The sequence below is a fragment of the Python bivittatus genome, unplaced genomic scaffold (genome assembly GCF_059951505.1).
Source record: "Python bivittatus isolate LINGU-HERP-01145 unplaced genomic scaffold, Pbiv_v1 ctg000020_np1212, whole genome shotgun sequence".
Taxonomy (NCBI): Eukaryota; Metazoa; Chordata; class Lepidosauria; order Squamata; family Pythonidae; genus Python; species Python bivittatus.
Genome location: NW_028277030.1, coordinates 42,162,545 through 42,184,771, shown reverse-complemented (window position 1 = coordinate 42,184,771; position 22,227 = coordinate 42,162,545). Strand labels below are relative to the sequence as shown.

At 40.0% G+C, this 22,227-nt stretch overlaps 1 protein-coding gene across 1 annotated transcript in view; it reads left to right on the top strand.

The window, feature by feature from the left end:
* COL9A1 (collagen type IX alpha 1 chain) overlaps positions 1-22,227 on the top strand; it is an 82,826-nt gene that overhangs the window by 40,649 nt on the left and 19,950 nt on the right. Inside the window, exons 19-28 of the mRNA XM_025171103.1 lie at positions 1,368-1,421; positions 2,113-2,166; positions 2,574-2,627; positions 2,778-2,831; positions 5,445-5,498; positions 8,177-8,221; positions 13,169-13,222; positions 13,333-13,386; positions 20,162-20,215; positions 20,931-21,002. Of these exons, the coding sequence (XP_025026871.1) occupies positions 1,368-1,421; positions 2,113-2,166; positions 2,574-2,627; positions 2,778-2,831; positions 5,445-5,498; positions 8,177-8,221; positions 13,169-13,222; positions 13,333-13,386; positions 20,162-20,215; positions 20,931-21,002 (549 nt within the window). The remainder of the gene's footprint in view (positions 1-1,367; positions 1,422-2,112; positions 2,167-2,573; positions 2,628-2,777; positions 2,832-5,444; positions 5,499-8,176; positions 8,222-13,168; positions 13,223-13,332; positions 13,387-20,161; positions 20,216-20,930; positions 21,003-22,227) is intronic.

Below are 22,227 nucleotides of genomic sequence, written 5' to 3'. Positions count from 1 at the left end.
AGAGGATGTGGAAAGTAAAGACCAAAGTGGTCCCAGTGGTGGTAGGAGCACTCGGGACTGTGACTCCTAAGCTGGGAGAGTAGCTCCAATATATCCCGAGGACAACATCAGACCTGTCTGTCCACGAGAGTGTAGTGCTAGGAACAGCTAAGGTACTCCACAGAACCCTCAAACTCCCAGGCCTCTGGTAGAGGACTGAAGCTCCTTTGGGAGTTCCAAAGAATGGGGGTGATGAAAAAAGGCAACTTTCAAGGCCCTGTGAGATGACTGTCTTGAAGGGATAGGGCCTGGAATAGTTGACCATATGAGATCTGGTTGGAGGTGTATATGAATGCCAGAAGAGGCAGTTTCTTGGATATCCAGGGCTTGAACCATGTAAAGCCTTAAAGATGACAGCCTGCACTTTGAATCATAGCCAGAAGCTTAGTGGCAACCAGTGGCGCACCCAAGGCAGAGGGGTCACCCAATTATATTGGGGAACACACATCACTGCTTGGGCTTCTAGATTTTCTTCAAGGGCATCCTCTTGTAGAACACATTACAGAAATCCAACTGGGAGGTGCTTAGAGCATCAGTGACCATGATCAGGGCATCCCAATCCAAAAATGGTCACAACTGGTATACAGAAGTAACTTTGCAAAAGCCCTCCTAGCCACAGGTGCCACCTGCTCTTCAAACAAGAGCTCTATGTCTGAGATAGATGATAGATAGATAGATGATAGATAGATAGATGATAGATAAATTTTTATTAATTTGTATGTCCAAATTGCAGATCATTTCTAAGTATGGGGGTTCAACCCCGACCTTTCACAAAGGTAGTATTTCCCTGAAATTCTTAGACCATAAACCTAGAGCTACTCCATCTTAGAGAGATTCAGTCTGAGTTTGTTCCTCCCCACCCAGACCCTGACAGCCTTCAAGCATGGGGTCAGTATTTCCATTGCAACACTTCCATTGCAATATAGCTGGGTATCATCAGCATATTGAAGATACCAAACTCCATGCTGATGAATGACTTCTCCAAGAAGTTTCATGTAGTTGTTGAAAAGAAGTATGGAAAGGAGGGATCCCTGAACATATCACAATGTAGAGGTTTCTGGACAGATCTATCCTCTCTCACCACTATCGATTGGAAGTGCCACTTCAAGAAGAGGGAGAACCTGTGTAAAACGATACACCCACTTCAACTACACATAATCCGTGTTCTACTCTTCAAAGGGAATGGAATGGGGTATAGGAACCAAGTCTTGACAAATACAAAGCTGGGTTTGTCCTTACTGAAATTGCTAAGTAAGCAGAATATTTGGAGATCTTTGTATTGTAATAATCCTGTATCATATTTCTCTCTCTCGGTCTTCACAATATAGGGTGCTCGTGGTTTTGATGGAGAGCCTGGTCCTCAAGGTCTTCCAGGGGCAGCTGTGAGTTAATCTGTCTAATCCCAAAGACTTTTAGACTGCTGATAACCTCAGGATAGAATTAAACTGATTGCCTTCACCCTCACATTAAAAAAAACCAAACCACCTTTATATCAATTTTCACTGAAAACAAACAAACAAGCACCTTATCCACTAATTTTCCATACACTACAGCAAGTGCCCTAACACTTCAGTGCTGCAGCATGTAAGCTGGGGAGGGGCGGCTGTACTTTCTGGGTTCTGCAAGCAATCAGGGAAAACAACTCTTCTGTTGGGGGACATGGGTCCCTTTGGGGCCACAGAACTGGCACACCAAAGATCTGTTTTCCCTTCTCTTCTCCCTCCTGGGTTGGCAAAAGAAGTGGGAAAAGGTGGCTTTTTGGCCTCAGAACAATTTAAAGCAGGCTGACAGGAGTGGAAAAATATCACTTTTGGAGCAGAACAAGGAAAGATGGATAATATTTGTCTTTGTGGGCAAGGTGACCATGGTGTTGTGTGTCCATAATCTAGAAAAATAATTAGTGGGACGTATTTGCTCCAGGGCGAGCAAGACATGTGGGAGATTCCTAATGTGGGAAGCTACAATTGGAGTAAATGTGCATTGCCTGTAGCTAGCAATCACTCCTGTGACTTGGTGTACTTATTACAAGGAATTTCTCAGAGATTGCTAATCAATATCTACATTCCTCTCTAGGGTGATCAGGGACAAAGAGGTTCACTAGGAGAAACAGGCCCGGAAGGAGAGAGGGTGAGTTTTTATAGCATTATAATAATTGATAAAAGTAGGAATATATCCAGATTGCCAGCTAAGACCAGGCATGTTTATTGGAATGCAAGTCCAAATATGTCCCATGGGGTTTACACCTAAGCAGTGGTGCAGAGTTTACTTCATATAATGGCCTAAATTCCACGTAACTAAGTGTAAGTAAGTCTATTGCTTTTGAACATAACTTACTCTCTGATGAAATTAGGCCACTACATACTGAAAACTGCAGGAAAAAATAACTTGGAAAGCAAAAATAAATGATGGAAGGTCATGCTGATCCCCAGCCCACCCAGAGATGAGTCATTTGCCTTGCGTTATTCATATCGACTGATATGCCTGTCACACTTCTGACATACTTTTTTTTTTTTTTAATTCTCTCTTATTTTTAGGGTCCACAAGGCATTAGAGGAATTACTGGTCTTCCTGGGCCAAAAGGAGAAACTGTATGTATACCATGATTCCTATGTATAGTGGCATTTATCATTTATGTTTCCAACATGTTTAAGTTTCCTTACAAGACCGGCAAAAGTTGTGAAACAGGTGTGACTTATGTGATGCCACTGTGTGAAATACAATGCTATTTCTTCCTCCAGGGCTTACCTGGAGTTGATGGCCGTGAAGGGATACCTGCCATGCCAGGAGCAAAGGTATTTAAAGTTAAAATAAAGTGAATGTATCTGTTCTAATTTAACATAGCCGAGTGGGGACTAGAAAAATATTACGGAGAAGAAGTGCAATTAGGCAAATTAGTAACGAACAGGAGTCTCAGTTATTATTAGCAGAGTGCAGCCTCCAGACTGAAAGGCTATAACAATGGTGGGTGCCTCCAGAAGCTGAGAGTGCTACACGCAAGTGACTGTAGGCGCACTCTACTTTTCCTTAGGTCCACCCATCCAAAGCTGTTCTTTCTTTACTCGCACCAGCTCCTCGTGGCAGAACTTCCTTTATTAGCTGTAAGAATTAAGTAGTTTATACTCCTACGTTCAGACAGCCAGTTTGGTGTAGCTGTTAAGGCACCAGGCTAGAAAGCGGGAGACTGAGAGTTCTAGTCCAGCCTTGGGCACGAAGCCAGCTTGTGACCTTGGGCCAGTCCGTCTCTCTCAGCCCTGGGAAGCAGGCAGTGCCAAACCACTTCCAGAATCTTGCCAAGAAAACTGCAGGGACTTGTCCAGGCAGTCACCAGGAGTCAAGACTGACTCGAAGGCACCCCCCTTCCTCCAAAAGCACCTCCTATATTCAGAGAATATATATACCCAAATACTGGATACTGAAGACAAACAACAGGTAGAAATGGTTGCATTTAGCTGAAAATGGTGCAGATAGAATACTAAATAAGCTGAGTATCACCAACTAAGGACCGAATGGGGAAGACCCTGGCTCACAAATTCCAAATAACTGCTTCAAAAAATGACCAGCATTTGCTGCAGCATTGTGAGGACCATTCTCAAATGGCATTTCTACACCTTCCATATTTACAGAGATGAAATAAGGAAAGGAATGCAACAATCTGTGATCGCAAATGCGATTTTATCATACAACGCTTATTAAGCAGCAGAACTTGCTTTCAATTTTCATATTACAACTCGCTGTATTTAGGCCAGTGTGGGCTGAATACTGTAGGAAAAAAAGAAATAGAAATCAAAAGAAATTAATTCAGTTTAAACCTGATACGCTACCTTAAGACATTGAGTTTTTTTGAACTTGGTAACTAGTTTTCACATTAGTTTTATTTTTTTTAAGTATTCTGCATTTTATTGATTCATCCGTCTTAACCCCCCTGTCTGTCTGCCTGTCATGTATGCTGCTGTATTGCAGAATGGCTCCCAGGAAAATAACAAACCATAAAGTAAAATGTCCTTGGTAAACCAAAAGTTAATTTATTTAAAATTAAAATATCCATAGTAATGGTTATTAATTTCAACCAATCATAAATTAATCACAGTATCCTATCACAATCAAAGGGATTGTATCACCCAATGAACTGCTGAAAAGTCTCCAGAGGAGCTCCTCTTGTGATTAATCTCCTCCAACAGTCAAGTGAGAAGATATAAATCAAATACATGCATACCAGAATATACAGAATGCTGACGGCCACAGATATAGATGGCTTTCAGAGGAGATTTGCCAATTCATGGAAGACAGAACTATAAATGCCTACCAGCCATTATGGCTGAATGGAACTACTCTGGGCAGAAGTGGATATTCTTCCAAATAAGAAATGGTTCTGTATACAAAATGCAAGGAAAAGGCATTGTCTGTGCATGACCCAGTTGCTCAAAGCCAGACCTGAGTTAGGACAAATGTTGAAACTGATGTTACTTTGGTGTGACTAACAGGGGATCTTCATATATACCAACACAACAGTCAAAAGAAGATCAGTATCATTTGAGTCCTACATATATTAATGGTGTTTCCAGCACAAGTTCACTTCTCTCCATTTATCTCTTTAATTAATTCCCTGCAAACATTTATTTCCTGCAATGGGGAAACACCTATTTCTTGGGCTCAGTCAGTCAAGGTAGCTCTCCCTTCTTTTAAGGTGTGTACAAAGGGCTTGCTCCCAAGGAGTTCATGGAGGATCCATGCCAGTGCAAGTCCTAGAGATTGCCACAGATGCAGTGCAAGAGATGTGTCTGGCTACTCCTTCACCAGGGAGATGAGGCAAAGCAAGATATTTAGTGAGTTGCCCAGTGCACATGTCTCTTCTGCTTGTCCTCCTATTCATGAAAAGTAGTATAGATACCTTCTACATAGTTTAGATACAGGTATCTCTTAGTTAGTATTTAATATGCATATTAGTTACATATTAAACAAATAATATCTATGCATACTAATTTTTATAATGTCTTTATCGCTGTCTTAAAATGATGGTTTGGTAGATTACAAGCACTGAATAAAGATCAGATTACCAGGTGTTGGTGCAAACTGTAGGGAGTCCACATGTCTTGAATGAGAACTTTCCAGAGGCAACTTCCTGCCTGCTGTGAAAACAGAAAGGTGTGCTAGATGGCCTGTTCCAGCAGGATGATGTCTACCTGTTAGGTCCTCACTTCTTGGGTGAATATTGGTGATTTACTCTAACTGGATCATTTGCTCAATGCCACATTTGCTCAGTGGTATGTGGCAGGGATGGTGTTTGCCAAGGGTGGGAAACTTATTTATATTCTTACTGTATATCTCTGCATACCATATAGGCAGATGGCTTGATCCCCACAAGGATTTCTTCAGGCTTCATCTGAAATACAAATATTTTCTTTCAGGGTGAACCAGGAAAACCAGGACCTCCAGGTGATATAGGAATTCAGGGAATCCCTGTAAGTGTTTTCCATATTTTTTGCATATTTAAAATGTAAACTAAGTTATGTTTTCTAGCCAGATTGAAGCTGGATGTTTACTGAGTCAGGTTATATTTTCTGTTATGGCAGCTATAAAACTGTATATCAAATAGCAAGATAGTGGTGAACTCCAGAAGACTGGAAACGTTAAAATTAGGATAAAGTATATTGTTATGCTACCTGGAAGGTATCCTGTTCCATTAATTTCCAGAGGCTGGTGGGGGTGGGAGGAGTTGCCCAGATTCTTGCTGCTGGTTTGGTTGTATTTTTTTTTTTTTTGGCTTAATTGTAAAACTAAACAATCAAAATGATGTAATTTCACACATGCTTTGGGGATTTTTAAAATTTAATTTTAGGAATCAAATGATGTGCTTAAGGTATAAGTATAGAGTGACAAGAGGGAAAGCTAAGGGCATTGCCCCCTAGCTACCAATGGCTTTGCCTGTGTCAAATCATTCTTAACGAAAGGAGTCAGTATTGCAAATTGCTGAAAATAGTTCAGATAATGAATAAATCTGGTAAATTTCTGGCTGATTACTCTGTTGAGCATATGGGTTGTACTCTAGGCACTGCCCTGGAAAAGAGTTGACTGGTTGATGAGGGACAGTGTCTTAACAGAAAGATTTGGGGAAGGTCAATCCACACTTGACCAACATGTTGTCCTAGTAGAAAAATATATCAACTATTTTTGGGTATGTTTTACATTGCATTCATTCATCAAGACAGCTTTTAATTCAATCCCCAAAGACAGGCTGTGGGAGAAATTGGTGGCATCTTCCATCAATTACCAACTTATCATGACAGTAATTTAGTGCAGGTTCAAAATGGCATTTTTATTGAAAAAGAAATGAAGTAAGGCAGTATCTTGGCTCTTTTTAATTCCTATAATAATTCTTTGAGGCAGTCGAGAGTTTCAGCCCCCCTACCACTATGTGGCCAGTAGATCAGTGTCAGTCCTTTTATATCTTGGCCAGGCAGCTCCCCTCCGTACAACACAAATGAGCTACAGGCAAAGTCTTCAAATCCATGCCTGCTATTGTGGAAGGAAAAGACTGGCCATCAACTATAGTAAAACCAACAGCTGTTTTCCCTAGAAACCCTGTCATCTGCCACTACATTTTGAAAATCAGCAGCTTGGGTATTGATCAAATTAAGCTATTCAAATAAATAAGTGCTTCTTTTCAAGCCTCAGCAATCTGGGAATGACAACAAAGGGCCATAACTGCCTGGGCCCATAAACTAGCAAACACAATGGGAATAATTATGCTCCAGCCTCAATTAAAAATATTTACAAATGGCAAAGGTCATTAGCCATCTGGCATTTTGTTAGCTAGACCTGTAATTATTGTGACTTAAGCTGTCTTGAAGCTGCCCAGTCCACAGTTCAAAAAAGTTTGTGCATCCAATTCTCTGCTGAGACTGGAATCTAAACTAATCCCCAGAGAGGGTTGCATGTGGTGTTGCTATCTGAAATGGTGGCCAAATTAATTTTTACTGGCAACTCCCTGGCTTCTCTGAACTTACACCATAACTTTATGTCATCATGGAAGGCAGATATAGATGTATACTTATTGTGGGAGTGAAGCTGCTTCTTAAGACTGATCCCAAGAGAGACTTGATAGAGCTGAAACAAAGGCTTTTGAAAGAAAAAACAGAAAGACCTAAGTATAATTTTGTGTAGTGTGGGTCTGTTTGAAAGACCTCTTTCTCTCTTTAACACTGAACAAAGAGTAAGATAAGGGTTTGTGATGTCCCCTTGGTTATATAATGTATCAACAGATAAATCTTTGTAATGACATTAGAGGTGTCTTGGTTGAGAACATGAATCTATATGTATTTTTGTATGCAGATGATGCTGTATTGACTAGAAATGAGAATATTTTGCAGCAAATTTTAGATGGATTGTATGATACAATGAAAAATATGGGATTGAAAATTAAAGTATCAAAGACCATGGTAGTTGTGTTTGGCAAGAATAATGGAGCGAATAATTGCATGCTGTACATAAGTATTACCCAAAAAAACAACACCCTAGAGCAAAGAGATCAATTTCTGTACTTTGGCAGTATGTTTACCCAAAATGGGAAAATGGATGGAGACATTTGTATGTGACTTACTCTAGCTGTATTAGCATGTTGTTATTCAGGATTGACTATATATACTTATATATGATTTCATAATCCTATTTGCTACCTTTGTAGATAATCCTTCTCTGAGAACTTTTCTATGCATATCTACGTTCATGTACAAGGGAGAGGTAACAGCTGACTGTAGGGGGAAACCTGTACTTTGCAAAATTTAGGAACACCCTTCCCCCCCAACAGCTCACTATGACTTCTTCTATGTTCTGTGAAATATCTACCTGTGCTGGGTTACCTTGGATTAATGCACATCTGAATGGGCACCTTTTTAATAAGTGTATGTCATTAGGATTGGGACCAGCTGTAAACATATCAGTTTCCTTGTGCTTTGTTTATTCTGGGTTTAAGCATTCATTTTTCTTATGTTGCTGGTGAATTTAAGAATGTGAAGCTTCATTAATTAATATTTGCAGTATCTCAAGAAAAATGGTTGCAAAGTAAAGCTAACTTTTAACATTTCCACTAAGAAATTTCTCTACAACATTTCAAATATTTTCAATATATTTTTATTTTTAGGGTTTACATGGCTCTTCTGGAGCAAAAGGTGTTGCTGGCTCAAAGGTAAAGTATCCGAGGAAATTTGGAAATAGTCCATCATCTTTACAGATGGAACTGACACTCATTCCTTCTCTTGGGAGCATAAATGTGACAATCCCATTTACAGTATCCCCTTTAGAGTGCTGTGCAGTAGGTCGAAGGAGAGAAAGTTCATTTAGTCAGAAAGCTTCATGGCTGAGCAAAGATTTATAGCAAAGTTCCCACAGTCCAAATTCCAAACAACAGCTTCTTTTCAACTTTGATTTTATGAATGGGCCTACTAGGATTACCATTTTTACAAGCTGCTATTATCATGTCCTTAGTCTCACAAATCCATTAACTGAAACAGTTATTGACTCTGAATTTCTATTTCCTTTTGGTACAAATGTTAGAGCAAGTAAAAACTGAAGTGAGGTTTTTCTGATGTTCACACATGTTTAAGCTGGTTAATGAAAGAACCATTTTCTTTGGATTTGTGCAACACACTAAACTATAAATCAGTTAAACAGGTTAGTTGATACAACATGCTAAGCCATAAAAGAAAACCTAACCAAACTGCACGCTCCATAGCTTAATCTGGTCAGATAAAGTGTGTCAAATGAACACAGACATCGTATAAACCGTTTCTGAGTCCAAGTTTTTCTTAACTTCATTATTTCATATTGTATTCCTTTCCAAACTTCTGGCCTGATATCAGTATTCCATGATCTTAAGTTGTCCATTTTATTTTCTAATATAAATCCAATAATATTACTAAAATAGATGGGGCAATACTGAGCTGAGGGAGCAAGAAAGGGAAAGTTATGGAAGTAAGGGATAGCGGGGTAACTATGGGATAAAACTGTATTTCATGCTGAGTAGGAACAATGACATCAAATCAATTCGGAAAAAGAAATGTTTTTGTGTAAGTCCAGAAGCCCAGTAGATCAGGTCTGAACCTTTCTGAATTAGTTTGGAGGCATCTGGTTTGATTTCGCTGAATTGATTAATAGGTTGGGTTGCAGGGACAAACTATGGGTCCTTTTGGTATTCTGGCTGCTCTGGATCCCTCCTTGGGCTCCTGGACCTGATTGCAGGAGGGAGTGTTTCCAGCACCCTTTAAAGAGGCGTTGGTGCACCCCCTCAAGAAGCCCTCCCTGGATCCTACTATACTGGACAATTTTCGTCCAGTCTCCCACCTCCCCTTTTTGGGGAAGGTGGTTGAGAAAGTGGTGGCTTCGCAGCTCCAAAGGGTCCTGGAGGAAACGGATTATCTGGACCCTTATCAGTCAGGTTTCAGGCCTGGCTATGGAACAGAAATGGCATTGGTTGCACTTATGGATGATCTCTGGTGGAAGCAGGATGGTGGTAGTGCGACCATCCTTGCTCTCCTTGATCTCTCAGCGGCGTTCGATACCGTCGACCACGGTATCCTATTGGGACGGCTCAGGGATATGGGGGTGGGTGGCACAGTTTTGAGCTGGTTCACCTCCTTTCTCCGGGGCTGATCCCAATCGGTGGTGATAGGGAGCGAGAGGTCCCATCCTTGGCCCCTCCTTTGTGGGGTGCCTCAGGGTTCGGTTCTCTCTCCACTCCTTTTCAACATCTATATGAAGCCGCTGGGTGAGATCATCCGTCATCATGGGATGAGGTATCATCAGTATGCTGATGATACTCAACTATACATCTCCATCCCTGGTGAGGTAAGTGATGCTGTTTCCGCCCTCTCGCGGTGCCTGGAGGCTGTGAGGGTCTGGATGGGGAACAACAGGCTCCAGCTGAACCCTGGCAAGACGGAGTGGCTGTGGATTAATGGTTCTTCTGTATCTGGGATGTTGTCATTGTTGGTTCTGGATGGGGTAGCACTGCCCCAGACAGACCCAGTGCGTAACTTGGGGGTCCTCCTGGACTCACGACTCCTGCTCGAAGAGCAGGTGGCAGCCGTGGCCAGGAGGGCTTTTGCACAGCTTCGGGTTGTGCACCAGTTACACCCTTTCCTGGATCGGGATGCCTTGCGAACGGTCACTCATGCCCTCGTTATCTCCCAGATAGACTACTGCAATGCGCTCTACATGGGGCTACCCTTGAAGAATATCCGGAAGCTGCAGCTGGTCCAGAATGCGGCCGCACGGGTGATTTTTGGGGCCCGAAGAAGGACCCATATAACACCTCTGCTCCGTGAGCTGCATTGGGTACCAGTTTGCTTCCGGGTCCAATTCAAGGTGTTGGTTATCACCTTTAAAGCCCTACATGGCATGGGGCCAGGCTACTTGAAGGACCGCCTCGCCCCCATGATCTCTACCCGTCCCACCCGATCTCACAGAGAGGGCATGCTTCGGATCCCCGCGGTAAAAGAACTCCGCGGGGTCCAGAAGGCAGACCTTCTCTGCTGTGGCCCCTGCCCTTTGGATCATCTTGCCCCCGGAGGTGAGACAGGCCCCCTCACTCCAGGCCTTTCGGAGGGACTTAAAGACATGGCTCTGCCATCTGGCCTGGGGCAGGGAGGGAAGAAATCAGAATTGGGGTTGGCTGGCCTCTTAGTGGTATGCTGTGGCCCCAGCGGCCTCTTGGATTTCTTAGCTTTTTTATTTTTTAATGTTTGGTTTTATAACTTTTAACTGTATTTATGTTTTTTAGTATGTTGTAAGCTGCCCAGAGTCCCCCATTGTGGGGAGATGGGCGGGGACAAATTAAATAAATAAAAATAAAATAAAATTGGGAGACTACAAATTCCATGCAGTGGGGGCTGGGTTGGGAAGAGTTCAGGAGTTACAGCAACCAAGTGCTCATCCCAGTAATCTCATAGTTAGAAATCATTTTGGCTTTGCAGCAGTTGTCTTGGGATCTGGGTATGGAGGATATTATCATCACCCTTTTGTCATGGTCAGATCATTTCCTAGTCTAGCTATAGCTTATTGGCTGCCCATACCTCACAAGAGTGGCCCCCCAGGCACCTTATGGATCCAGCTTTCTGGTGGGCACTTGGAGTGTTCCTGATAATCTGATGGGCAAGTTCATTGAGTCCTTGGTTCACTGCTGGCAACAGGTGACTTGGGCCCTTGAGATCATTCCTCAGTGGCCTCTTTCAGTTGAGGAAGCACTATCCCTGAAGGAGCAGGTCTGTGACTTGGAGGTCCTCCTGGATTTGTAGCCCCTACTGAAAGAATAGGTGGAGACTGTGGCCAGGAGGGCCTCACCTAGCTTTGGCTATTCTACCAAAGCTGGGGTGGCCCTACCTGGGGTGTGAGGACTTGCTTCAGTGAATCATGCCTTTATCACTACTCAGTTAGAGTACTGCAACATCCTGCATATGGGACTGCCTTTAAAGACCACTTCAACTTTTTAGTTGATTAAAAATGCAGCAACTCTTGTATTACCAGGCATTCGCTGGTCAGACAGCATTACACTTTGCTAATGCAAGGGCTCTGCATTCTTCCTCTAAGCTTCTCAGTGCAATTTAAAGTGCTGGTGTTAACCTATAAGGCTCTTTATGGCTTAATACTAATCTGTCTTCAGGACTGCATTTGTGTGATGGAATGTATCTACGAAGAGGAGGGTGATGTGGGGGATAGAAGCAGAGATCAAGGCTGTCAGGAAGGAGGGGGTGTATTCCAGGAGGGGAAAGGAGACAAAAGACAGCACAGTCCAGAGCTGGGGCATGGGAAGATTAAGAGGTTCAGGATAGCCACTCCCTTGAATCTCCCAGGGTACATCCACTTGTTGCAGTAGTATAGATTTAGTCTGGCAAGATTCTGTCTTTAGGTGTAAGCAAATAAAGGAACTGAACTCAACTGGACTGTTTCACCATTGTTGTTGGGTTGGGCCTGACAGTTTGCCGCTTGAATCACCCAACCTATTTATTCTTGCCAGAAAGCCCAGCTGGTGGTTCTCCACTTTCAGGAGGTGGCATGGAGGTGTTGCTTTTCTATAGCAGTGTCGGTCCTTTGGAATGGTCTCCCTTTGGAAGTTAGACTTTAGTTGCCAGCTGGAAGGAGTGAAGACAGAGCACTTCCAGAAGACATTTAGGGTCTAACACTTCTCTTTTGATTTGCTCTCTGGATTATATTTTGGATGCTTGCTTTGTCTATCTTTCTGGATTTTATTGGATTCTGAATATTTTAATATGTGTATTATAGTGAAATCACAGAGAATCCAGAAGGGTGCAGCAGGGTACAAATGCAATTAATCAATTCACTTGGGAAATTCCAGGTTACTAATTAATAATGTTTTAATCACATTTCAAATTGAATATTCATACAGGCTTAATCGCTATATATTGAGGTTTCGAATAAGCCAGTTTTAAATTCCTCATTTAGGAATAGAGACATATATTATGTATATATCATGAATTATATATAACATTAGGAAAAGAATGGAGGGCAGTTACATTAGGGCTGTGTAGCTCTTTGGATCTGATATCTAAAAAGCACTCTGGAGCACATGGGAGTGTAACCCCAACACTCTCCTGCAACCTTAAAGCAACTGGAGTTTTCCCAGGATTGTGTGGCTGTCTTCCGCAGCTGCTAAAGCACCTCTTGGAGCTGGAATCCAGGACTCTGGACAGCCCTCACTTATATAAAATAAAAAGAAGGTACAAAATCAATCATTTTAAAGGTAGAGCGAGTTGATTAAAAAGCAAGTTTATGTATTATTACAAAAGAAGAGTGACTATTCTGAAAAATATTGAAGATGGTTCAGAAAAAGCAAATGGTCCAGAAGTAGAGAAATAATTTGCTAAGTTTGCTCTCAACAAGTGTAGATGAGCTGGGAATGGGACAGAAAATGGCTCTGTGTTACTTAGGACACATTTAATGTGGTCAGATAAGGAAAAAGTAGACAGAGATGGAGAAATGAAGACTAGTGAAAAAGATTATGTCCTGCATACCTACTGTTAAATATGTTTTAGCTTGTTCAGTGCCTTATCCTGCCACTGGAATGGCATTAGAGTGGCTGTCACACTTTAAAGGGGCTAAAATCCTTTCTCTCCAACAGGGTAATGCTGGTCCTCCAGGGAAACCTGGCTTGATGGGAAATTCGGGTAAACCTGTAAGATCATTTCTATCTCAAGTTTTTACTTTTTTTATATAACCAGAAGACTTCCATTTTGTGAAATATCAATCTTTAAATATGCATTGTTCTTGCAATCACTTCAACAGGGAGAACAAGGACCCCAAGGAGAACCAGGACCAGTTGGCCCCAAAGGCCCATTAGTAAGTTCACTTGCTCTGCTTTCGGTTTACATTTAGGTTCTGGATTTTCTGATACAGGCTGTTGATAGAAAAAAAACAACACACCACCATCTGATCAAAAGTAATTTATGAACTGGGAGAATTGTAGAAGTGGTGGATTTATGTCCACTCCCTATCCTGCTTAAGATGGTACTAAATGCTTTCATTTCCCTTCATTTTCTCTGCCTTGCTCTGTCTTTCTCATCCTCACTCCCATCAAAGCAGTAAAATATATTTTAAAAATATATTGCATTCAAACTAAGGCACTACAGCAAGAATAAAAGTGAATGAAATATCTGTAAAACTCCAATAAAACTAAAGCAATTGCTGAATTAAAACCCCTGGATGGAAATAAATTTCACTGCCTGGCACTTTATGGAATTAGGGGTGATATTCCACAACTGAGGCATCACTATAGAAAAAGTCCATTCTCCAGTCCTTATTTGTTAGATCTCAGGAGCCCTTAGGGAAAAGCCACAATTGCTGTGTCTCAAACTCATTCTGTTTTTCTGGTCATTTGCCATGGGGGCCAATGCCCCATCCTTTTCCAGTCCTTGTATGCAAAACTTATATTAATGAAACACTTTTTCAGGATGTAATGTTGAGTTTTGATGAATGTTCAGGCTTCTCACAAGTCTTAAGTATGTGCTCCCCCAAAGGCTGAAATTCTTCTAGTCTGAAAGAAGAAGGGCATAGAGGACAATGTAGCTTCCAACCATTGTGTCTGAATGTATCTTGGCATATATCTAGCTTAACTCCCATTGATTTTAAGAGTTTCTATTCTATTCTAAATATAACTAAGCTTTAACTGAATTCACAAAGAACAAGGCCTTGGGTCCAGTAGATACAGTAAAAGCCACCCAGAGTCAGATATAATTGGGAGGCATATCAGCCTGGTCAAATAATAAAATAAAAGCCCATATGCTTCATGGGCTGGTCCATGCAAAAGTGTTTTGTTTTCTTTTTAAAGAAGTAGCTGTCTTCCTTTATTTGCTTTTTTTCTCTCTTAAACTGTTGTTAATGCCACACTATTTCTTCTCCAGTGCATTGACTGTTTGAGTAGGACTCGCTACAGTAGTTATAATTATTTTTCTCCAGATTCCATTCTCTGCTCTGACATCTGCACTGATATTTTTGGACAATTCTATGCTTAATTAAAAAGGATATAACTGAGTAACTGAATAATGCAGGTTAATCTTCCAAACTATGTTTTTAAGCCAGTGAAATGTAAGTAAAGGTTTATAAAATCAGCAGGTGATGATCATAGAAAACAGAACTAGTGTGTTATGTTAATCATTACAAATTCCACTGCAAATGTCGGAATTGCATTTAGTCTAAATTGTGCGGTATTTGTCTCCCCAGTCTGCTGAACTAGTGACCAAAAAGGGATATAATAATTATGTTGTATAAGCTGAAAGAAGTTCAAACCTTTTATTTCAACCTATTTAATAAAAAGGTTGCTGTTTTATTTAAACATATGGTGAAAGGTGGAGTTCTTGCACTGACCTTCATTCCAGGGGTGGAGGTGGGTGGAGGTGAATGACTCATCTTTCATTATACAATCATGTCTTCTGCAGTCTCCCTGGTTTTCCATCTTTCCACTAAATCCCAACAGAAAAACTTGTGAAGGAGCTCCTCCCATTTGGTTTTGTTTTAGATCAAGAGAAAGGATGGATCTAGGGAAAAAACAGCTGAAAGTAGCACCCTCTGCCACTTTGCAACATAAAATAAGTTAAAAACACCACACAAATAAATTTTGAAATCTTAAGTAGCTTGAGAACAACAGAAAACTCATTTGTGGGAGGAGAAAATTCTCAAGAAATTGAAAAATGTTTGCATGGTATTAAATTCTAATTTATAGGTCCTCTATGCATACTTTGGAATATGTATTTCAATGGAGCCTTCTTCCAAGTTTGTAAGATGATATGGGATTGCAACTTTGAGACCGACTCTAGTACAAGTTTGTTCAAAACTAAGTCTCACACGTTTCATCCAGCTCTTCAGAGAGGGAACATCCCTAATCTACAGCCATTTCTTCAAAGAAACTAGTGAATCTGATAGTACAATATATTTATTTATTCTCAAAATACTGTAGCATATTATCTCTTATTTCAATTCAGCTTCATTAGCAGAAGGCCAAGGCCACCCAGTCACAAATTGTGAGAGGAGTATCATGTAAATTTTTAAATAAATAAACAGATGATTGGCTGGGGAAAGTGTGTTTGTATAGGGCAATACAATAGGGATACAACTCAGGTGCTGCAGTTCATAAACAAATAGTGTGATTGTTATCCAGTGGCATTAAATCCAATGTCAACTGGATGTACTAGAAGGCAGACACGATGTAGAAGTGGCAAAGCTAAGTGTAGTCCTATGCAGAAGGGTTTCAGTGAGACGTTAAATGCGCCACTCTTCTGCCTCACTAACATCATTTTGTAGAAGGTCCAGAAAAGGTTACCTTTAATACATAACATTTCCATTCTCTCCAAACTTATAAAAGTTATTGAGGAGGAAAAGAACAGACAGTCACATAACATCTTTTGATAGATGGCAAGGATTATTAATCATGAAAGCACCCAATTAAATAAGTGCACCCACTCTTCATTGTAATTGGTATGCAGTTAAAATCATAAACTTGAGTTTATTTTTAACATATCTGTACAAGATTTGAGGTTAGGTGTATTCCACTTAGTATGCGCAAATATGGATTAAACAAGAAATCATCAGATACCAGTACAATTTCTTCTCAATTTCATTCTCATGCCCCTAGGCTACCAAGAATTAAGGGCAGAGAAAAAAAGCAGTCACATCCTATATGGAATAATAATAGAGAAGATATGTGCTGCATCTCATGTGGAATTCCATACATGGTATGGAAACACTTTTCAAACAAGGCTTAGCTTGGAAATTTACTAGAAAATAAATGGACACAAATACTCCCTTGTTTGCATATTGACTTTACTACCTTCAAAGCAAATAGGTAAGTTATTTACCTATAATGTATTGTCGAAGGCTTTCACGGCCGGCATACGATGGCTGGTGTGGGTCTTCCGGGCTGTGTGGCCGTGTTCTTGAAGTCTTGTTTCCTAACGTTTCGCCAGCACCTGTGACCGGCATCTTCAGAGTGCAGGAGCACAGACAGGAGCAGTTCAAAAAATCCTGTTTTCAAATAGGATTTTGTGTCCAGTGTGCTTGAGAGCATGTTCAGCTACTGCAGATTTTTCTGGTTGCTGTAGTCTGCAGTTATAGTTATTTACCTATAACTTTGTTACAGAACAATTATTCTGTAAATGGACTTAATTTGTGAAAGGGTGTCTTCCCACTTCCATTTCCCCCATATCTTCTGTGTCCTGTGAAAATTTGTTTCTGCTATTTTTGAAAATGTTTTGCAGTATAGCATAGGAAGAATAGATGTAAATGGCCCCTCTCACAACTGGAAGAGCAAAGTAAGCTCCAGAGTACTGGATGAAATAATGCAAAATCAAGCATTCATATGACAGAAAGAGGTGCCTTAGCTAGAATGTCCAATGTGCTGGCGTTCAGTAACATCTGAAAGACCTCAGGGACCCCATACATGTCATCTAGCACCCATATCTTCTGGATGCTTTAGCAGCTTATTTTCAAATTAAGACAACAATCAAGCAAATTCTTAACTCTACTGATGAGGGTTATAGATATTACAGATGGAATGTTGTATTGGCTCAGAATATTTTTGGGAAAATACCTGCTAAATGTTCATGGATTTGTTGCATGAATTCTTGTTGTTTTTGATAGAAAAATAGAAGAAATAGGATTACCATAGGCTTTTCATCACATAATGATATAAATAAAAATGGATATCTTCTTATTTTGCATAATGCTTCTGCATTCAGTTGCAGGCTTCATTTTAACAGCACATGTACTAAATTGCTTCACACATATTACGGATGTTGCTCAGTATTGTTGGGAAGCTGTTCTGTACTGTTTTTACATTTAGGGGTCATTTTACTCTTTTAAAAGGTTCCTTTATGCTAAGTTGAGCTGAAGTGTTATTTATTTTAACCAGTGCTTTGACGGGCCACTTGATTAGTTCTGATAGCAGGTCAAAACCAAGGTCTTCCGTTTTCTGCTGCTGCTTCTACTGTTTCTTGGTGGCGGGTGTTGGAGAGTGCAGAAAACTGGGAATTCATTGTGATCCCTCTCTAAAGAAGCAACATGCTTATTTTGTTTCAGTGGATAACTTTTTGAATGCTTATGAGTATTGCCTTAATGTGGATCAGCTACTGAACATAATTATTCATCTTTGATTTTTCTGAACCTTGATGGATATGGCTAAAAAAGAGAAAGAAATCTTAAATTGTACTCAGAGGGAGAAATAAAATGCAATGTAAGGGACAGAACTCATGCAAAGCATTATATATTTATTTCCACACCTCTGTAAACCTAAACAAATAGTCAGTGTTCTTGGCCTTCCTGTAATGGTAGTAGGAAAGTAATTTGATTTCTATGATATCCTAAGTCTTTATGTGAGATGTTCTTGAAATCCTCCCCATGTTTATAAAATCCACAACTTACCTGTTTGCTTTGAAGGTAGTAAAGTCAATATGCAAACAAGGGGGTATTTGTGTCCATTTATTTTCTAGTAAATTTCCAAGCTAAGCCTTGTTTGAAAAGTGTTTCCATACCATGTATGGAATTCCACATGAGATGCAGCACATATCTTCTCTATTATTATTCCATATCTAGTTGTGTTAATACATAGCCAAAGCTAGAATTAGGCTTGCTTGATGTGCTTCTCTTCTGATGATGTACAAATCACAGATAACTTTCTTGCAAATGATATCATGCTGACTGAAATACACACATAATTTTTTTGTTATGGGTCTTGTTTTCCCCATCTCCCTCAAAGACTGCAAGCAAAGACTATTTTATACTTCTCAGAAACAAAATCAGTAAAACTGTCTCATAAGGCTGTGCAAAGTTTGCCTTCAAAAGTAGTTATGTAGATTGTTTGGAATCTTGACTGTCACAGTGTCCATGTTCTGGAACAATAGAAGGTGATCAACTTTTCAAAATGAAATTAAAAGCCAGGTTACATTCAATAAATTGAAGTTCAGAACCTGACTCCCACATTCTAGGACAGCTCCCAGAAGCTATGAGTTCTCCAAAAGTTTTTAATTTAATAAAAGGAGGAAATTGTGAAATATATGTTTGGACAGTAATCATATTAATTACATTTAATGTTAATTGAATGCAAATGAAATCCAATCAATTACAGTTTTTATCCTGGCTCTCTTACTACTTTTCAGTGCATAGCTTCTAGTTTGCAGTTCAAAGGCTGAGCATGATCCTTTGATTGGAAATATTTACACACTGCTGGATTAGGCATAGATAAATCTAATTCCTTTAATTTATACTCATAATATACATGGAAGGCCAGTGAAATAGCCTTTGCAAATAATCACTGTAGAAGGGCAGCCATGTTAGTTTATAGTAGCCCAAAATCAGAAGGAGTTTGATAACCGTTTCAGATTAACACATTTTATTAAAAGGCATAAACTTTTGTGAGCTACAGCCCATGTCATCATTGTATCTGATGAAGTGACCCTATAGCTCATGAAAGTTTATGTCTTTTAGTAACATATGTTGGTCTGAAAAGATGCTATCAGACTCTTTCTGGTTTTTGCATAATAGTGGCTCCCCAAAAGTAGTTTGGAAAAGATATTCAAATGCTGTTATGTATCTATACCTACAAAGATCAGAATTGTATAAGCCATGGTATTCCCTGTGACACTCTATGGAAGTGAAAGTTGGACTTTAAAGAAGCAGGATAGAAAGAGTATTTACACCTTTGATCTTTGGTGTTGGAGAAGACTCCTGAGAATACCACAGACAGCCAAGAAAACAAACCGGATCATTGAACAAATCAACCCAGAGTTCTCAATCAAGGCACAAATGATCAGGCTCAAATTGTTCTACTTTGGACACATTATGCAAAGATCTAACTCTCTGGAGAAGGCTCTAATTCTGGGAAAGATGGAAGGAAAGAGAAGAAGAGGACCAACAGCAGCAAGGTGGATGGACTTAGTTACAGTGACAATGAGCGCACCAAAAGAATAGGTTAGAGATAGATCATCATGGAGGAAACCTATCTATGTGGTCACTTGGAGTTAAAAATGACTTGCTGGCACATAATCAATCAATCAATCAATCAATCAATCAATCAATCAATCAATCAATCAAAAGTATCTACCTTGCAAGGCATTTTCCTATATGGAGTCCTATCATGACTCTTGCATGGACATTCTCTGCCTCCACAAGAAGCTGCCAGATATGCAGTTAGGGAAGTTTTATGCAAATGGAATTCCTCAAGCAGAGGGACATTTCAGATGTGACAGAAGAGTCCTGTACTACTTTCTCCAAATTGCATGCCTATTCAGCAATTAGTCATGTACAACACTCTCAAGAAGTCAGTGTGATTTTATATACATCTTTAAACTGCTGTTTCTTGGAAGAGTTGCAATATGAGTAAAAAAAGAAAGCATATATGCATTTATTCAAAGCTTTCTCTATTATTTTTATGATATAATTCAATTGTAGGTTTTCTTTTTTTTGCAATGACTTTCTTATTCACCATTATGCTTCTTTGTGCCATTAGGATACTGTAAATTGCTTGATTTTAGTAAAATATTACTATTTTTTTTTCAAAAGTGGGCAATTTTACATCAAGAAATGTATCTTCTTATACATTAACAATATATTTTTTGTCTCCTAAAAGGGTAGCAGAGGTGAGCCAGGCCCTGCTGGTCCTCCAGGGTCACCAGGTAAAATGGTAAGCAGATAGTCTTGACTTCCACCACATTAATTTGCTTGGCCAAGGGTTTGTGGCAACCAATTCATTTATTCAGGCAATGAAAAGATGAAATGTGAATTGGGACTTTTATTACCTTCATTCATTTCAGCTTGTGACTCTATTAAAACTGTATCATTATTTGAACTTCCTAAAAATTCACTTTATTTTTATGTCGGAAGCATCTTTCTGTGTATCGGAGAGTGAAGTTAGATTTTAATATTATTAAACCTTTACAAGAAACAGGAATGCTGAAAGGCCACCTTTTTTTTTTTTTTTTTTTTTTTACTAGTACCTACCCAGCATGAATGCCTTCTTTGAAACGATTCAGATTTCATTTGTGTGGTTTCTGCTGGAAGGCCAGTTTCAATATTCAGAGTCTGAAAGAATTCTCTGTTAAAAGGGAATGCACTATAGGCTTGGTAGGTTATAGCATTTCCCCAACACCATAAAGACCCCAGTGTTTTAGCAGATAGATGAAGTCAAGAAGGTGCTGCTTTCTGAAACAGCAAATTACAATGAAGTAGTGGGCACAGTTCAATGTACTCTACAGTTTTGAATGAGATGAGCAGTCAGCTATAAGAAAGGCCTAACTTGTGACTCAAGGCCTGGCAATCTTTCTCAGCTGTCCCTTTGTTCAGTCCACAAGTGCTGAGGGGAGACATTGACACTCTGCCATCTCTAATTGTTTTTACAGGGTGCCGAGGGAGACATTGGACTCCCAGGTTTACCAGGGCCCCCGGGACTGCCTGGCGCTAAAGGCAACAGGGTAAGCATACACCTGGTCAGAAGATACTGCTCACTTGACGTTGGTCAACATCTTTTCACAGAAAACTAAAGCTTTCCATCTTTTTGCTTTGTGCCAAAGGGTTAAATCCACTGAAAGGGGGGAAAAAAAGGAAGATTATGAAATCATCATATAAAGTTTTCTTTCCAATGTTCTTTGAAGGTTGTTGTACTATATAATCAAAAGATTTCTCCCTTTAATTTTTTTCTTCTATTTCTCCTTTGCTAATATTGACTGAACAATTCATCTTGCTATTACAGCAAGAATCTTTATGGTAATCCTTTCAACAAGAGAAGTAATCCAAAATATAACCTTTGTGTGTCTTTCTTCTCACTCTGTGTCCTTCGTAAAAATACCAGTTGCCTGGTTTGGCACCCAAGCGAAATTTTATTCAGGTCCATTCCATTCTCTTCCGTAATAATTTCAAACCACTGTTAATCCTTTGTCCCACCTCACATCTCTGTGTTTCTTCTACTCTGTATTACTAGCACCTGGATTGTTGCAAAGGGTTTTCAGATAATTTCTTACCTTCTGTTTCTTTCCCTGTTTTTAGAGATTATTTTCTTTTTGTTTCTGAAGCTTCTTATCCAGTAGCATCTGCAGAGGGAGTACGGGGGAGTTAGAGTGATGTAAGTGGTGTTGCAGCACCATGGTGCGAACCCCACCCGTTTTCTATGTGTGCTGTGACATCACATGCATGACCCAAAGGGGCAAAGATTGTGCTGTGATGCTGCAATGATGCTTTCATCATTCTGAGGAAGGCAGTGAGGCCTATAGATGCTGATGGCAGAGCTTTCTTGAATACAGTTGTGTTCTATTTGTACTCCAACAGAATTTCAGATGATTGCCTTCAACACCCAACTATTTAATCAGCAATTTTAGGAAAGTGCTTTGTTTTGACCTGATAGCCAAAAAGATACTTCCCTTTCAGAAAGACAAAGCCAGCTGGATGACCTTGGGCCAGTCACTCTCTCTCAGCCCTAGGAAGAAAGCAATGGCAAACCACTTCCAAAACTTGCCAAGACAACTGCAGGGACTTATCCAGGCAGTCGCCAGGAGCCAAGGCTGACTTGAAGGCACCAAATTATTTTTTTTAAAAAGTATATATTATTTTGGCATTACTGTAGTTCAGTTGGCAGAAGAAATTTGCTTGGGAAGGATTTGCACACATAGGAATATGGATAATAGGTTTCTCTTTGCCATTTAC